At 43.7% G+C, this 18,483-nt stretch overlaps 1 protein-coding gene across 1 annotated transcript in view; it reads left to right on the top strand.

Moving 5' to 3' along the window:
- The window catches only part of LOC109324250 (disintegrin and metalloproteinase domain-containing protein 9-like), a 39,239-nt gene that overhangs the window by 1,465 nt on the left and 19,291 nt on the right, over positions 1–18,483 (top strand). The window contains exons 2-10 of the mRNA XM_019556207.1: positions 6,666–6,763; positions 8,341–8,417; positions 10,447–10,525; positions 11,727–11,803; positions 13,356–13,572; positions 14,134–14,199; positions 14,284–14,355; positions 15,009–15,181; positions 15,531–15,615. Of these exons, the coding sequence (XP_019411752.1) occupies positions 6,666–6,763; positions 8,341–8,417; positions 10,447–10,525; positions 11,727–11,803; positions 13,356–13,572; positions 14,134–14,199; positions 14,284–14,355; positions 15,009–15,181; positions 15,531–15,615 (944 nt within the window). The remainder of the gene's footprint in view (positions 1–6,665; positions 6,764–8,340; positions 8,418–10,446; positions 10,526–11,726; positions 11,804–13,355; positions 13,573–14,133; positions 14,200–14,283; positions 14,356–15,008; positions 15,182–15,530; positions 15,616–18,483) is intronic.

The raw sequence follows: 18,483 nt of genomic DNA, 5'->3' as shown, positions 1-18,483 counted from the left end.
TTACAGAATATAGTAGCGGGGGAACCCCCCTACACAAAATACGTTAAACAACTTCTTCCTTTGAGTGAAGTCCCTCTACAAAGGGACTTCTTGGGAAGAACCTCTCCACCCCCCCGTAAAATTTTTAATGACTGGTGTGGTTTTGCCCCATACCTGATGGGGAATCTTGTTTTTGTTTTTTTGGGGGGAGGGTTGCTTTATTATTTATGCAATTTTGGAAAGGGTTGCTTTATTAAAATTCATTTTATAGTTTACTTTTTTTGACTCCACTGATTTCAGTGGTCTTTCTGTTGACATCAGTGGGCATTAGATTAGAGTTGCTGAGCAGACAAGAGGAAGAGAAAACTAAAACCAAGTAAAATGTTACCATTTGTTCCTGTTTGTCATTCTGCGGTCATTGTCAGAAGTCACTGAGATAACTGAAAAAATACACAGGGTGTGTCAGAGTACAATACAAAGGTCATTGGCAGGAAATAAAATGAGCCATTAAGGCCAGTAATGCTAAGTGAGTGAGAGGGAAGGAGTCTATGCAATGGGCTGAGATAGCATAAGTTGCCAGGAGCAGTTATACAGGCTCCTGAAGACAAGGATGAGAGGTCTAAATTTGATCCAGTGCAGAAGGGGACAACTGTAAGGAAGATTTAGATGGGAAAAAGAAATGACCTGTTCTTATTGAGTTCACAGAAAGTTACTTTTATTTATAATCACATTTGATTGATGTCTTCTTTATGCTTACGCCCACTCTAAAGACATTTAGATTAAACTGGTCTATTCACATCTATTTCCATAATGTCACTATATACTCATTCTAGCATATAGGCCTTTCTGGACATACAGCACCCTAAAATCTGAAATTAATAACAGCTTGGAAAAAAAAGTTTCTGCACCCAAAACGCTAACTTTTCTAGTCATTCTTTTTTTCAATTTTCTTTCTATTACTTTCAAAACGGTTTGAGATCACTTGAATTTTATATTCTAAATGTTCTGTATTTATTAAGATAAATAAATCTCCAAACCTGCCAGGATTTATTTGCATGTTTTAATGAATTCATGTAATTATCACTTTGAATTCAAAGAGATTCAATTGCATAAGTAATAAGGAATATACCTAAATTTTTTACAGATAAATGCCTACGTTGATAGCTATCATGTAGTTTTCTAAAAGACGCCCTTATACACATGCACACATAAATATAATGTATGTACATACACACGTTTATAAAACAGTGCCCTTTTAAATAACTATATAGTGTGTTTGTGTGTGTGTATGTATATGTATGTATGTATATATATGAATGTATACATGCATGTTTACATGTGTGTATGTAATACATGCAACAATATCTGTGTACATGATTTGCGGTAGTAATATTTTACATCTCTACCACAAATACAAAATTGTATACAGCTATTTCCAGGGTGAAGTGGCAGCCAGGCCTAGTAGTCCTTTGACTTGGGAAGCATTATGGAAGATTTTTTTCCCTGTAGATTCAATTATTAATCAATTTATTTGAGTTAATAAAATTGATGTATTTCAGTATCCTAGCAATTTTCTGCTAAGTTGGAAAAATTAAATATTTTTTTGTGGCAGTAATACAGATTATTTTTTATTATTTTATTTGAATTACTATAGTGCCTAGGAGTCCTAATCATGGGAAGGACCCTATGATGCTTGATGCTCTACAGTGGAATAAGTAATTTGATGAAATGGGCAATTTGTGAAGAAAAATTATCAATAATGTTGGTAATGGCATCTGTTCATCAGCAAATGATGGTGGATATTGCAGCTATTCTACTGACTGATGGTGCATTTTCTCTTGTGGCTGTAGAGACCGATGTTAGACTTGCAGGTCCTGCCACAGTAGTCAGAGGTGTACCTAGCATTTAGGACTACTGTATTGACAGGCTGTTTCCTTTGGTCACATTTGTAATTTGAGTAACCATTTGTCATCATGATGTTGGACTCCATTATTAAGAAGGGAGCGCCACCTTGTCCTGTCTCCTACTAAGGCTTCCCAAAAGTTTGGGGCAATTCCAAAAGCCTTCATGTCCTGCTTGCAGACGTCTGTGAGGCACAATTTTGGGCAACTTACTTTTCTCTCCTCACCTGCAATTTGCCCATACAGGATGTCCTTTGGGATACACCCATCTTTCATTCTGTGGTGATGGCCAAGCCAGCATAGGTGCCGCTGTTTGAGTAATGCAGTGATGGTTGGCAGGTTGGCTTTGAGGTCTGTGTTGGTAATTCTGTCCTGTCACTTGATGTCAGGGATTTGCCACAAGCAGTGTAGGTGGAAGCTGTTCAGCTTCTTTTCTTGATGTGCATATGTTGAGCATGTGTCACTGCTACATATAAAGACACTGAGGATGCAGGCTTTGTACACAAGCAGCTTAGTTTTGATTGTGAGTTAATATATTGTTCCAGACTCATTTGGAGAGCTTACTGAAAGTGGTAGCAGCCTTTCCAATGTGCACATTTAGTTCTTCATCCAGTGATAAGTTGTCACTCGCTGTGGATCCAAGGTAGCAGAATTTGTTCACTGCTTTGAAAGGTGTGTTGTCCAGGCTGATAGATGGTGACTGGTGAACACCCTGTCCTAAGCCTACAGTGTGGCTGGCATGGAAGGAGCGTATTGTACTGAGTAATGTTGCAGGGTACGCAGTCTCTACCAGGACCTTGAACAAACCTGTTCTGCTGATAGTGTTGAAGGTTTTTGTCAGGTTGACAAATGCTATATACAGTGGCTTATTTTGTTCTTTGTGTTTTTCTTGTAGTCGGCATAAGGAGAATGTCATGTCCACTGTTGATCTCCCTGCTCTAAATCCATACTGTGATTCCAGGTAGATGTGGTTAGCAAGTTATTGCAAGCATTTCAGGATGACTTTGGCAAAAGTCTTTCCTGTGACACGGAGGAGAGAGATGCCGCTGTAATTGTTGCAGTCACCCTTGTCTCCCTTGTTCTTGTAGAGAGTGATGACGTTACCATCTTGCATGTCCTAGGGTACTTGCCCTTCCCTACAGCAGCACACTTGGAGTTGATGAAGATGTGGTAGCAGGCCTTCCCACACTTGAGGACCTCAGCCAGGATGCCATCCTCCCCTGGTGCTTTTCTGCTTGCTAGAGAGTCTGTGGCCTTACTAAATTCTTCCGCTGTAGATTCTTTGTGTAGCTGTACCAGTGCACTTAGAGTTGGAAGTTGATCCACTGCCTCTTCTGAAATGTCTGTTTCATGGGAACGAAGCTCTAAAAAATATTCAGTCCAGTGTGACATGTTAGTTCTTACCAGTGATTTTTACTTTGCCGTCTCAAGACTTGAGGGGGGCGACTTTAGTGACAGTTGGGCCAAGGGCTTTATTCTGGCTGTGATACATAACTCACAGGTTTCATGTGTCTGAGGCAAACTGTATCTCTCAACACAGGTCACTCCAGTACTGATTTGCTCTGTGTCTGGCTGTTTTCTGTACCATTGCCCTGGCATGCTTCAGCTTAGCCTTGAAACTTTATATTGGATTCTGATTGTCTTTTAGGTAGGCTGTGTTCTTGGCCTCAACAAGTGGTAGCATCTCTTCCAAGTGTGCCTCAAATCAATCTTTATTTGATAATTTCTTTTTCCCAAATACTTCTGTGGCTGTTTCCTGGCTGACTGCTCTTAGTCCACTCCAAGTTCCTTCAGCATTTGCAGTTGATGCTTTCACAGACATAGCTAGCTCAAAGATCATTTGAAAGTCAAGGCACTTCTTTGGACTTTTGTCCTGTGTAGAAGTTATCTGTATCATCTAAACTTGCCTGTAAAGTTGGTGCATAAGTGCTAATGATGTTAACAAAACCATCAGTTGACTGTAGTCAGAGTGAGATGATGCAATCTGGTGTTGCAGGAGGGTCTCGATGGTTTTGACCAACCTGTTGCAGACTGCGAATCCGACCCCATGTAGGCAAGTAACATCTGCACTCCTGCCTTCCCAGAAAAAGGTGTCGTTTCCTCATGAATGGAGTCTGAGTTGCCCAGTCTTGTCTCTTGCAAGGATGCACTGTCAATTTTAAGTTTTTGCAGCTCTCAATCAATCTTCCAGACATTGTCCATCATTTATAAATTGTCATTCATGCTAGGACACATGGTCCTGACACTCCAGCTTCCCAGCTGAAAGGTTTTAAAGTTTCTTGTCTTGTTGCTTGGTACTTCACTTGCCATCTGTTTTTCGATTTTTGGTCTAGCCCTGCTCACCAAATGAGGCAGACGCACCATGGTGGATCAGCACCTTACTGGCTGAGGGCTATCCATCTTAAGGCAGGTGGTAGCTGACTGGTGGAACACAATTGATGCCTCCCACCAATGAAGGTGACCCATGACTCTCTACTCTATGCCAGTTGAGTTGAGCTTATAACCTGTGACTGCCCCCTTCTGTGTTGTACCCATGCAAGTAGCAAAGATGGGGTATCCTCCCCGTTCCATTCTGGCTGCAATGGCCTGGGCAGTTGGTATGGAGACACTTGAGTTACCCATAGTATCAGTGTTCCCCTCTCAGCCGACTGATTGATCCCAAAGGGAAGGCATAAGCCAGTATATTTGGAGCCAGCTTGGCTGCAGGAGCTGCCGGTACGAAGATCTTCAATCAGTCTGCCTTTCGGGACTCCGCTCCTAGACTGGCTGCCGACCAAGGCTGGAGAACCCAGTCCATCCTGCCATGACATCTGCCTTTTGGTGTCATTTCCTTCAGCAGGGTTAAGGACTACTACCCCCCTCTGGATTGCTCCTCCACCCAAAGCTTTCGGCACCATAGAAGTTGCTTGTTTATTTCCTGCCACCTAGTTCTCAGCGATGAAAGCTGCAAGTAGTATCATTTGCTGTCATGACAGTAGCAGATCTAGTCTGGTCTGAACTGAGAGTGTCAATAATATTAATATTTAGATAATAACATGTAATGTGGTTAAAATATTCTAAATGTGCAACCATAATTTGGATTGCTAATCACTTGGATAATCACAGAGACCCATTAACCAATAGAGAAACAATACACATACTGTATTCAATTAGGAAAAATTCACATATTCAATTAGAAATGGAGGTGTAATGATTGTAACTACATAGCTGAAAGGAAAATTCAGCACAGATTCAGAGTGAAGGAACATCTAGCATTCATATTCTCCTGTTTCATACATTGCTTTCTGTTCTGGTGCTGTACCCACTGATGAGAAAAAGGCAAAATCACAGCAATGCAAGCTGTAATGCATTGTCCCAAAGATTGGTAGCACTTTCAATTGTAAGACCTTGTTTTCAGGTGTTTGTTATTTTGCAGATTTAAACCATTTGGTCTGACATTTTCCATGCTATTTCTGAGAATGAGATTGGGGGGGGGAAATCATTATTTTGCCCATGTTAGGAAAAGCAATCCTTACAACTGTTCTATAGAGAAGTTTTATTATCCCCATAATCTCAGTGAAGGTGTTGACATTTGGCTGGGACAGATCACCCTGATGTCAGGAAACAAATGGTTTTCCTTCTTTTTAATCTACCTAAATTATACATGTCTCAGAAAAATCAGAGTTTTAACATGCTCTGTAAAGATTTGTTAGATCTGGGTAGCTAAATTATCTGTGTTGTCTTCACTGAGCATGCTATGCTAAGGACAAAGTGGTAGGGGGTGGGGCAGGGACAGAGGGCTTTGGCACTTGTCCTCATTAGTAATGGAATGGACACCTTTGTTAAAGTTACGTGGCTGTCACAGGCAGACAAGATTCTTTGGAGAAATCTGATATCTTTTATTAGAATTTTTTAGTTGGTCTAATAAAAGATATCAGATTTCCCCAAAGAACCTTGTCTGCCTATGCCCTTAGATCAACACGGCTACTACCTACACCCCTGTAACATGGCTGTCACAGTCATTTTTTAGTAGGTTTTATGGCAGAAATGTTTGCAGGGAAGGAGGAAATCCATAGAAAGTTGACCAAGGTGACTTGCTGCCTGCCTACAGCGCTAACTATATTACCCCAGTTGGAAGTGCCAGCTCACAGGAGCTGCAATGCCCCCATTCTTTCCTACAGACCAATAGTTGAATTACCTGTTTCCTGTTCTTGTGCAAGCTCTCTCCCTCCCACTACTATATGAGTAACAGGGTGCTTTATAAATCAAAGAGTTTTTTGGGATTCATGGTGACCCCTGTGACTGCTGTGACTAATCTGTAGCCTCACTCATCATTTCTGAGCCTCAGCATTCCTTTGCTGTCCTAGGAAATAGCTCTACAACTCATAGCTGAAACAGGTGTCTTCATCCACTTCAGTGGCCGGAGAGCTGCGTTATAATACTACCAACTCTGCTTGCAATGAATCTAAAGCACATAACCCAATTGTTGTTTTAGTGGGGGGGAGGGGGATGCATGCAAAATGCTTCTAGATGATGACATTTCTGTATACAATGTTTTTAGCGTTGCTTTTTAAATAGAAATTCCTATGTTAAAAAGATGATGGTTACAAAGTCAGCTACTCAGAAAGTTTACTGTGTTTACCACCAACTTTACTATGGCCTTAACCATGAGACTGTCCTTTCTTTTCCTGCAGATAATTTGCCTCTGATGAAAACTAATTTTCTGCAGGTGCCATTGTGAATTTGAAAGATTTGTGCATAATTTACCCTTTCTGTTAATTTAGAGATTTTGAATTTTGTTTTCAGGTGCACTTTCCCATCAGATGTCAACCGTTTCTGCATTTGAAATCATCATCCCTCAGCGTTTGATGGGTAGAGAGAAACGTAACACACATTTCCCTGAGGTTTGTTTCTCCATCCAGACTTTCCTTTTGATGACTTACCATTAATGTCATACTAGAGTATATATGTGAATGTTTGTGAAAGCATAGACTCTTCAGTACAGAATAATTTGCATTATCATTCTGATACCTCTTGTCACACTTCATAGCTGTAAATTCTGTCATGCTGAGGAATCAGCTTCAAAACAGTCCTGATGGTGATCTTAATAACACACAACATGCCTACAAGTGTTTTGGTCAGGTTAAGCAAGTGACGGAAACTGAACTGACATTTTCCAAACTGTTCCTGTTTGATAGTTAAACAAAGGACTTCCACTAGTGCCTTTTATCAATGCTAAAGGCCAAACTGCTTGTCTAATGCAAACAGTCACATTTAATGCAGTGGGGCTAAATGAGTAAGGTAGGTGGGATTTGACCCTGAATGTCTAAGAAATATTAACAGACAGCTGAGCTAGCTAGGCCTATGTTAGAACTGGAATGTTCCCAAGGCGATGCAGATGTACTGATAAAGAAACTATTAACCAGTTCAGCAAAATAAGTTTTGCAATATTAATCATCTGAATATTGTTCATTTGTTGATTTGTATATGGATGCCAGAAGCCATTCTGTCATAGTTAAATATATAACGCTATCCAAAGAGCCAAACCTGGCTGTTTATTGTTCCAGGTTTAATTTTTCCATTATCTAACCAAGATAAAAGTAAAGGCATCAGTTCTTCAGAGTATATAACTGTATATTGGCAGCCTGGGTTTGAGGCTAATAGTTATTTTCTGTTTCCTTTTACTAGCACAGCTTTTCTGTACATCTGGCTTACCAAAGATATCTAATATCTTGTGAAGCTTACTTTCCAGTTGTTTTATTATTTATTTGTATGAAGTTTTCCTAGCTGAACAATATTTAACATTTCAACAAAAAGTAAGGGAAAGAATGTTGCCATTGTTTGGAATATAGAAAATATGACATTATAAAAATAACTCAAACTGGGTGCATCTACATGTGCATATTAATGTGCAGCAGTAAACCTGTGCATATCACACTGGAGTTTACTGCTCCTAGGTGTCTCGTTTACACATGCTTTCGGGACTGTAGCACATTGAGCCAGGTCGGAGCAGCCCTGGCTGGCAGGGGGTCCCAAGAGTCAGCCTATGAGCCTGGGGCTGTTCTGACCTGGCTCAACATGCCGCAGAGGAATGAGCTGGGGCACAAGGTGCTACAGTGCGGGGCTAGCTGGCAGGCAGCCTCTTCACTGAAGCACCCTCGTGCCCTAGCCAGCCAGGTCAGTGTATGTTGCTGGGCATGAAAAAACTCAGCAGCAGGATAATACTTGTATTTAGAAGTACTAACCTGATGCAGAGTTCATTAGTTTTCTACGGCCTAATAGGGCCACATGAATAGATGTCAAGATGTTTACTACAGAGGTAATTAGGCAATTCCGCAGGAAACGTGTAAAGACACAGTAAAGATGCACCCACACCTATGTAGTAGAAATAGTGAGATCTGAAGTTTTAGAAAACATGGAATTTATGCTTTGGTGGAAAACTAAATGACCAAGCGATATTTCTGTTTTATTTTGCTTTTAGGAACATTCAGATGACAATCTCTCTTATTCAGTTCAAACTGAAAATGGAACATATATCCTACAACTAAAGAAAAATAAGTAGGCTACATGATGGATTAAGCAATGTTTCAATGTTTGATTTTACCTGGTACTGACTAATGATTCTGTTTTGTACTGAAGGTGGTTTGGAGTAGGCTAGGGGTTCCCAAAATGTTGTACATGTACCCCTTGTGATACGCAAGACATCTCTAGGGGGATGCGGGAGCAATTGCATAATGGTGGTTTTCATTTTCATTATAATAGTAATTGGCAATTAAGGGGTTAAAATATTAAATGTATGCTGGTAAATCTGGAAGGAGTACACAATGAGAAAAAGTTTGGGAACCTCTGGAGTAGGCCATTTAGAATAGTATGAGAGAGAATTAAAGTGAGGATAATGAAGAAATAGAATTTAATGACAATGAATAAACATTGTATATTGGTGCTGCTTGAAAATGTAAAAAAAAGTGGGAAAATGTTTCTTGTTTTCCTTAAAAATAAATTCTGATGACATTTTCATTAGTACCACTGTATGTAAAAACTATATATTTCAAAATTTCCTTTCTGCAAAATATAAATTAACGGAGCAGTGGGATTCTCTCCCCTTACCACAAGGGACAAGAGTTAATGTTATCAAAGGCCAGGCTAGAAGTCTGTCAAAGCTGAGTGCCACAACAAGGATATGTATACCTTGAAATACATTTTGTTAACCAATCTTCCCCTTTTATTTCAAAGGATTTGTCTAATTTTGCTATTATATACCTCAAATATTCTTTAACAGTCCACCAATTCAGCCAATAACTTAAATAATGCATAAAGTAAAAACAAAAAGATGGCTGTATATTTTTACCAAAAAAATCCTTTTTAAAGGTAACTTATTCTCTGAATGATGCATACTAGGGCTGTGCAAAATTTCGCCAGCTGTTTTGTTTTGATGCTGTTTCGACTCATTTCAAGCTCAAAATAGTGAAATCGAAAACGAAGCAGAGGGCTTCAAAACAGCCTCAAAATGAGACAGGGTGAGTTTCAAAGCAGCAGCCAGGTGGTGGGAGGCAGGGGAGAGCCAGGGCTGTGCTCTGAGTGGCTCTGTGCAGCCCCATGTGGCTTAGCCCGGTGGGGAGCGCAGCCCTGGCTCTCCCCACTGCTGGGCTGTACTCCCTGGGGCTGGCAGAGCCGATCGGAGTGCAGTGCTGGTTCTCCCTGCTTCCTGCTGCCAGGCTGTGCTCCAGTCGGCTCCACCAGCCCCATGGAGCTCAGCCCGGTGGTAGGAGATGGGTAGAGCCAGGGCTGCATTCCACCTCCTGCCACTGGGCTGAGTTCCATGGGGCTGTGAGCTGCTGGGTGCTGAGCCCGGTGGAGGGAAGTGCGGCGTAGGCCCCGGGGCTGCATCCCTCCTCCCTCCACCAGGCTGCAAGCTGCTGGGAACCCAGCCTCCACCGGGCAGGGGAACCCAATGGCTTGTAGCCTGGTGGAGGCGGGTGGGGTGCAACCTGGGGGCTGCGCTTTGCCAACCTCCACCAGGGTGGGTTCCCAGAGACTTGCAGCCTGGTGGAGAGAGGTAGGGTGCAGCCCGGTGCTGCACTTTACCTCCACCTGGCTCGGTTTCCAGCCACTTGCAGCCTCGTGAAACTGAGTCCAGTGTGGAATAGCGGAGCACGGCGCCAGGGCTGCACTATCCCTCCCTCCACCGGCTCAGTTCCCAGGGCCAGTCCCAGGCAGCAGCAGTGGCAGCCTCCCGCCTGGGTTGCGGGGCTCTGCCGGACTTCTCCCCCAGGTGTGAGGCTGTTTCTCCTCCAGTTTCATGCTTCCATATTATAGCCTGGACGAAATGTCAAAACATCAAAACTGTTTCAATGAAACAAAATGGATCAGTGCCTTTGAAACAAAACAAAACTCGAAACGAAACACTGTTCTGTAGAAACAGAAGTCAAAGTGAAACGGTGCTGTTTCGCTAGCCCTAATGCATAATCCTGTCCTTTGCCACGTATACTACTCGGGTACTTAATATATTAACAACATATTTTCCTAAAGTATTTTAAGTAATTTTTTAAAGACTTTTAAAGCAGTAAAAGTTTATTTGTGTTTCCAGAAAGCTTGTTAGCGAAGACTTTGTGTTAAATACGTATAGCAAAAATGGGCAGTTGGAAGCTACCCACTCAAAAATCAAGGTACTGTACTTTTAAAATTTCTGTGTTAAATTCGCTTTCCTTGCCACAAGGGACAAGAGTTAATGTTATCAAAGGTCAGACCAGAAGTCTGTCAAAGCTGAGTGCCACAACAAAGATGTGTATACCTTGAAATACATTTTGAAACAAAGACTAAAAATATGCAAACATTCATTCTGGTTGTAGTTTATTTTTCATCACAGAGAAGTGAAAACTGCTTGAGTTTGAGCACCAAAAACAAAACAAAAATTTAAGATGTACAAAGAAAACCTAGGGAAGAATAATAGCTTTCTTAGAATTTGGATCACAGAGATCTCCTTGATCACTCCTTACTCCTGTAGCAACCAGGGGGAGCTCCAGGCTCCCCTGGGGGCTGGCAGGGAGCATGAGGGTTGGTCCTGATGTGCACAGGGCCAGCAGAGCTTTGCCAGCTGCAGCAACAGCTGTCTCCTGGCCCTGTGAACATTGGGAGGGATCCTGATGTGTAAGGGGTCAGGAGACAGCTGCTGCTGCAGAGCTTTCCCAGCCCATGCACATGGGAGCAAGCCCCATGCTCACTGGGGTTTCCCCATGCAGGTTGGGGCTGGCTGGGAGCTGTTCTGCTTCTGGGGCAGCTCCCAGTCAGCCCACAGCTGGAAGGAAAGCAGAGAGCTCCCCAGTCCCCGCACTGCTTAGCTCCTGGCTTCTATGGGGAGCCAGGAGCTGAGCAGGGGAGAGAGGGGCAGAGAGCTATCCCATCCCAGAATCCAGGAGCTGAGCAATGCCAAGACCAGGGGAGTTCCCCATCCCCTGTGGCCCCCTGATGTTGGAGCTGACTGGAGGCAAATTTGCTACCAGTCTGTCTCTACAAAAGTATTACTATGCAGTATGTACTGCGCAGTTAGTTTACTACCTGTATTTACAGGTAGTAGCTAACTGGACAGTAGACTAATTAATGTACAGTAAATAGTGCACACATGTAGACGATGATGCTTTACAGTGCAGTTGATTAGTCTACTGTGCAGTAAAGTGTCTCATGTAGACATGCCCACTGAGTAAGAAAGACCAAATCCTATTTATTCCAAGTGCTGTCCTCCAAGAATAATCCCATGGAAAAAACTGGGACTATTGCAGGGTAAGGCAATCTCTAGCCTCAGTAAAATTAAATATTGTACAAATAATAGGTTTGTTATATTGTTAATTATGTGGTTTCATTATGTTTCAGACACACTGTTATTATCGTGGTGTTGTTGAAGGAGCTGCTGAGTCTATGCTAGCCCTTAGCACATGTGATGGCCTTAGGTATTATTGTTTCCTTTTGCTTTTCAGTGTATTATTGGCTGGACATCAGGGCAATTTATTGTTGCTCATAGTTTCCGTTTATATAAGAATGAATAGACCTATACATGCCCAGAGTGTAGCTCAAACAATTCTACAGACCTGGTTTTCAAGGGCAGGGGTTGAGTTTTCATAAAAGCACTTAGTATTAGCCTAACTGTTTGCATTTAATTCACAGGTGAGCAGGTTTTGGAAATTTCCCCCTAGAGCTCACAGCATACAGTGCTGCATTTTGTGGCAAGTAGCACAAAATGTTGCACTGAGGCTGTTGCAAATGAATTGTGTGCAGCAGAAAACATGTATAGGCATTAGATTTCTACCAGGAGAATCGCCATTCTCCAAGTAGAAATGACAAGCATATGAGTATGTGTTGATTCAGTTTCTTCCAGGAGAAACATGCCCCTTATGTGAGATCTTCCAGGGGTCAAGTTGGAAGATCTCACTTGTAAGACAGTTTCTCTTGCAAGAATGATCTTGTGTATGCTGCCCTCCTGGTTTAGTCCAGGAGGGGAAGGAGACAGCAGAAGCTGACCAGGACTTGGGGTTTGTACTGTTGCTCCTCTCCTCTCCCACACTGGTCTGAGAGGGGAGCAGTGAGGCAGTGCTCTCCACCTCTTCCCCAGACAAGGGACTTCCTGGTGTGGAGAACAGGATGAGGGCTTTGGCCCACTGTTCCCTGCACTCCAGGAGAGGCTGCAGGCACCATCTTTGTAGTGCTGCACTGGCAAAAAGCTCCTCACGGCATGGGCGCTTTGAGATATTATGTCATTTGCCCCATTCTGCATTAATACGTGCTCCCCACTGGCTCCCAGTCTAGGAGTAACTCATGTTGGAAGTAGTGGGGGGCTTTGCTGCACTACTTCAGACTGATCCTTGGTCTGGGGAAGGCACAGAAACCAGGGGAGAGGGGCAGCTGCAGGCTGAATGCCTCTACTGTTCCCTTGCCTGGGATGATTTCTAGCAGTGGAAATTTCTCAAAAATGTCCACCACTGGAAATGAACATCCATAGGTAGTGTTCCACTGGAAGGTAGAGCAGCCCACAAAGGTGAGGTGAGACTAGATCTGGTACACATCACATTTGTGGTATATACCCCAAGGGTGTGCTTGCCTCACATAGGTACAGAAAAGAGGGCACTGAGCACTTGGAAGAAAGGGAAGGGGGAAAAACCTGTTACTGGCCTGTTCCAACCCTCCACTATCCTCATGAAATGGGTGTGTAAAGCATAAGTTACTAAACTGGAATAGTCTTTTTTGGAGCAGCTCTGCAACTGTTCTACATGCTAGCCTCTTATTAACTTAGTAATTCTCAGGCTTATTTAAAAAAACAAGTCCCATTTTGCCTCTTGAGAAACTGTTTTACATAAAAAGAATGCAAGGCAACTGTACACATCTTTTTAACACAATACTAAGAATGTCATAGTTATGAAATATTCAACTGTTGCTTATTCAGCTACTAGTACCTTTAAAAGTGGGGGAGGTTCTGTTGGATAAGTTGTCACGCCTTTATGTTTTTAGGGGAATCCTCTATGTTGGTGACAAATGGTATGGAATAGAGCCACTTGATGGATCAGCTATGTTTGAACATATGTTTTATCAGTTAGAACATGCTCAGCAAACCTCTTTCCTGTGTGGTGTGCCCAATGACAACCTGCACCATGAAGTACATGTGAAGAATTTTCTTCTGCATTCAGAAGTTTCACATGCAAATTTTAGTAGTAAAAAGCTTCTTAGGGTAAGACTCTGTGTTTCTCTTTTGGACCTGAACATTTTTAATAACATTCCTTGGGGCTGCTTAGATGGCCAGAAGAGCCATGTTAGCTGACTTTCTGGTGTTTATTTCTAGTGTAGAGTCATTTCAAGTGACATAGGTATGTCTGTCAAGCAGTCTATCCCATTTCAGGGACCCCAGCACAGGTAGAACACATTTGGGCTCTGGGAATCCTCAGAGAAGGAAAAGCAGATTCTGTAGAGACTGTTGTTGTTAAGTCTGATTTAGGACAATGTTTGAAGCTGATTTAAGATGTACCAGAGGGGAAAAATGGCCCCAGTTAGTCATGAAATTGGACATAAAGGGGACAATAAGAGACCATCCTCTGAGTTTGGCTGCGTCTAAAGTACTTAACTGCAGAGTTAAAGTTTAAAGCTCAGAAAAACTGACTATTGAGATTGCCATTGAGATACCGTGGGGGTCATCACCTTATAAATATATGCAGTAACTTGGCAATAAAAATAGTAACAAAACTATTGACTAACTAGTGGTTAAAATAACCAATTGCATGTTTCTGACTTGCAGAAAAAGCGATCTGCGTTGCCACAGAAAAACTATGTGGAACTCTTTGTCGTTGTGGATAACAACAGAGTAATATTTTTTCTATAATATAAAATCATATTAAATGTATTTATTTATTTACTCTCTCTGACATCCTGATGTTGAATTTTACAGTACTTGCAGAAGTTGTCCAATGCTACAGCTGTGCAAAAGGAAGTAATTGAGCTGATTAATTATATTGACGGGGTAGGTCAGTTCTATCACCTCAACATTCGGTTATCTGCTTTATCATGCTTTACAGAAGAAATGCAAGTCATTGTTCTATTACTGTGGTCTGGGTTTGTGTTTTAGTTGGATGTTATAAAACATAAGACACAGATGTGTAAGTAACGTAAAACAATTAATTTACATGGAGACAGACCTCTGATAGGCAGGAGACAGGGCTTGCGGATAGGGAGGAGCAATTTTAGCCCAACTCTGACACTCTCCTCTTACCTCCGTCTTATCCTCTGTGACTAGGGTGTGCAAGACCTTCTTGGAGAATAGCTGAACAGACTGGGCTAGGGCCTGTGCTGAGAGAATTCTTCTTTGGCATCATATAGGGTTTTTAAAGCCCAGTATCAAGGGGCTACAAGAATATATCTATGAGTCTCCATTATTATAGACAACCTTTATTTACTCAATTAAAACTCCTACTCATGACCATATAGATTGTGACTGAGTAAACGTAGCAAGATTTTGCCTGACTTGCACTGAGCACTGACTGTTTAAATTAATTGCTTCTTACATTTCTATTGTTTCAATTATCAGAATGTTGAACTGCTAATTGTGTTATCATTGTTCATAACCCATTTTAAACTCATTGGCATGTATGCACAGTAACTATTGTGTATTTTCAGATGTACAGTGCACTAAACATCCAGATTGTCTTGGTTGGGATAGAAATCTGGTCAGACAAAAATCGCATAGCAGTAATGGAGGGTTCAGCTGGAGATGTGCTGCAAAGATTTGTTTCTTGGAGAGAGAAAGATCTCCTTAAGCGATCAAGAAATGATGCTACCCATCTCATAATGTAAGTTTTGGCCCATTAGAAAACTTGTTTTCTGACTGCCAGAAGTGTAATATTGTCTGTGTATGTGAAACTTTAATGCTTATTTCATGCTTTGGTTCCAATCGTATAATTCATTTTTAATTAACTGAGAAACAATATCTAGCCAGTATACCACACTCACAGTTCTCTGATCAAGGAGCTAACTTCCCAGTTCTGTTGAAGTCTGTGAGAAATTTTCCATTGACCTCGATAGGACCACAATTTCTCTTGGAATGTTTGGTCAGAGTCATTGATACCCTTTTCACTAGAAACTGACACATATTCTGGTATGGTCTCAGCACAGCACATATGTTCTGTTCTTATTTTGCAGAGGGAGAGATTCCTTTGGTGGAATTCTTGGAATGGCTTTTATAGGTACAGTCTGTTCTCAGGTCCATGGAGGGTCAATCAGCACTGTAAGTACGGCACTTCTCAATTCCTAAATGTAGGGCTCTCTACAGAAGATCTATTTATCCCTTTTGTTTGGAGCATAGAGGTTTATTATGATGGTTTGTTGGGTTTCCTGTGCACAGACAGAAGCATGTGAGGCTGTTCATATGGATTCCCCTTGCCAAACCCCTCTCCCTCATGCACCAGTTTGCTTAAGTCAGATATACCTTAAAGCATATTTCAACTGTATTTTTAAATGTGTCTGTCTTAAGATGATCTAGAAGAGGCTTGTTCTCTAAACTGTACATCTGAGATAGACAGTACTTTTAGATGGCAATTGTGGCAGGACCGTCCCTAGGGGTGCCGTGACCTCCCCTAGTGCCCTTGCCTACCGTGCCAACCTGGGCCTTGAATGCACCCTCCATCTCGCCCGCCACGTCTTTGCTCTTATTATTATTAATGGGAGGCTGCCTTCCTGCCCTCCTTGGCACGGGGCTGGTCTCGCTATACCGGGATTCCGTTCTAAGTAGCCCGCTCCTTCTTGGGCTTACTCGATATACTCGTTCCTTCTCTCCAGGGCCTTCCACTGGGCTCGCCCCCTTCTGGGGCTTTCCCCTCCTAGGCCGTGACCCACTGGGGCTCTTCCCGATGTAATATACACGACCTCTCCCGGGGCCTGTCTGATGTCCAATATACACGCCCTCTCCCAGGGCCAGCTCCAAGATACTCGTGCTCTCCCCCCCACCGAGGCCTTTGCTCGTGCCTCGCGCGCTCCTCTGCCCGCACTGGGGCCCTTGCTTGTGCTCGTCGCCCGCACTGGGGCCCTCGCTTGGGCTTCTCGCGCTCTCCTCCCATACTGTGGCCTTTTTCGCGCTCCTCACGCTCCCCGGCCCACACTGGGGCCCTTTCTCGCGCTCGTCGGCCGTACTGGGGCCCTTGCTCGCACTTCTCACGCTCGTCGCCCGCACTGGGGCCCTTGCTTGCGCTTCTCGCGCTCTCCACCCGCACTGGGGCCTTGTTCGCGCCTCTCGCACTCCCCTGCCCGCACTGGGGCCCTTGCTCGCGCTCGTCGCGCCCATCGCCTGCACTGGAGCCTTCTACGCCTGACATGGGCTTCCCAAGGTTGGGGCTCAGGCGGCCTCAGCCTCACCTGGCCCCCAGACCCACCTTCTCGGGTCTATGCCCCACTGGAGCTCTTCCCAATTGGGGTTCCCAATTGAGGCTCGTCCCAATATCGCCCCACTGGGCTGGGGTCGGGATCCCCCCCACTCTCAGACCCGCCTTCCTGGGCCTGTGCTGCACTGGGCTTCTGCCTCTACCGAGCTCTTCCCGAAGCTGCCCACACTGGGCTGGGGTCGGGACACCCCCACAACGCGGCACCCTTGGTGGTGCCAGGAACACCCACACTTTACTGGGGAACTCCTGATGAGGCCTCCTCCACCCCTACAGCCTCGCCCGGTCCTCCAGTAATAATCACAACAACCCGAAACAGAAACTCAAAGCCCCTCGGCTACAACGTAAATCTTAAGCCAACCTGGCTAACCTTCTATCATCCCTGTCAGGGTCCTCTCCACCCTGTATCTGCACGCTGGCGCACAACACTGCCCTGCTCGCTCTAGCAGAGCTCTTGCTCCTTAGGCTGCCAGAGGGGAACTGCCTCTGGTCTCAGCTTTCTCTGTTTATGAAGGCCAGGCCCTGCCCCCTGGCGGTCAGCTGACACAGTTGCTTTGGCAACTCACAGCTGTGCTGCCCTATTGAGTGGCAGCTAAGCCTATATCACCATTATCAGTAGCAGGCTTCTTAGTACCCTGCTACGCACCATTATCTAGTAGCAGGCACCCTGGTGCCCTGCTACACAATGCAACATCACACTCATTTGATTTTTTGACCATTCTCAGAGACTCACATACTCAATACCCTATACCCCGAATCCTTTGGTGCACTAGAGCTTCACTCCTTGTGCTTTGCAGGGGATGGGGCAAGGCAAGCTGTTAACCACTTTCACCATCCCTCAGCTTAAGGCAGGACTAACAATAATTCACTTAAGATAATGGGTTATAACAGTGCTATAACAACAGAAAATAAGGGCTGACGCTGTGGACCTTATTTATTCTGAGAAGTACTTCATACTGTGAGGAGCCTCAGCAAATCAATGGAGTAAGGTATTCTTCAGCATGATAAGTGGTGACGGAAGTGGGGCCTCAGTTAACCAATACATAAATAAATTACATCTTTTGCTAGATATGCTTTTTCTTTTTAATAACAAACACCATCATCATGGTTGGTCTTTCATCAGTCCCATGGGACGCCCATACCTGCTACAGGACAGGGAGGTCTGGGTGAGGGAGATCCCCTGCCCTCCAGTAATGCTGACCTTGTGAAGGGACATTTTGAGAAGCTGGATACCTTCAAGTCAGCTGGCCCTGACAATCTACACCCCAGGGTACTAAAGGAGCCAGCGAGCATCACAGCCCAGCCTCTGGCACGGATCTTTGAAAACTCCTCGCGCTCTGGTGTAGCGCCTGGAGAAGGCCAATGTGGTGCCTATCTTCAAGAAAGGGAGGAAAGTGGATCCGGCTAACTATAGGCCTGTCAGCCTGACTTCTATCCCAGGGAAGTTCTTAGAAAAGTTTATTAAAGAGGCCATCCTTAATGGACTGGCCAACGCCAACATCCTAAGGAATAGCCAGCACGGGTTTGTTGCGGGTAGGTCTTGCTTGACCAATCTCATTTCCTTCAAGACCAGGTGACCTATCACTCGGACAAGGGAGAAGAGATTGATGTCATATAACTTCACTTCAAAAAAGCCTTCAATCTGGTATCCCATGATCACCTCTTGGCAAAACTGGCCAGTTGTGGCCTTGGCTCCACCACGATCCACTGGCTGGAAAATT

Source organism: Crocodylus porosus, unplaced genomic scaffold (assembly GCF_001723895.1).
Source record: "Crocodylus porosus isolate Cpor-Errol unplaced genomic scaffold, CroPor_comp1, whole genome shotgun sequence".
In the NCBI taxonomy this organism is placed as follows: domain Eukaryota; kingdom Metazoa; phylum Chordata; order Crocodylia; family Crocodylidae; genus Crocodylus; species Crocodylus porosus.
This window is presented reverse-complemented; position numbering and strand designations above follow the sequence as displayed.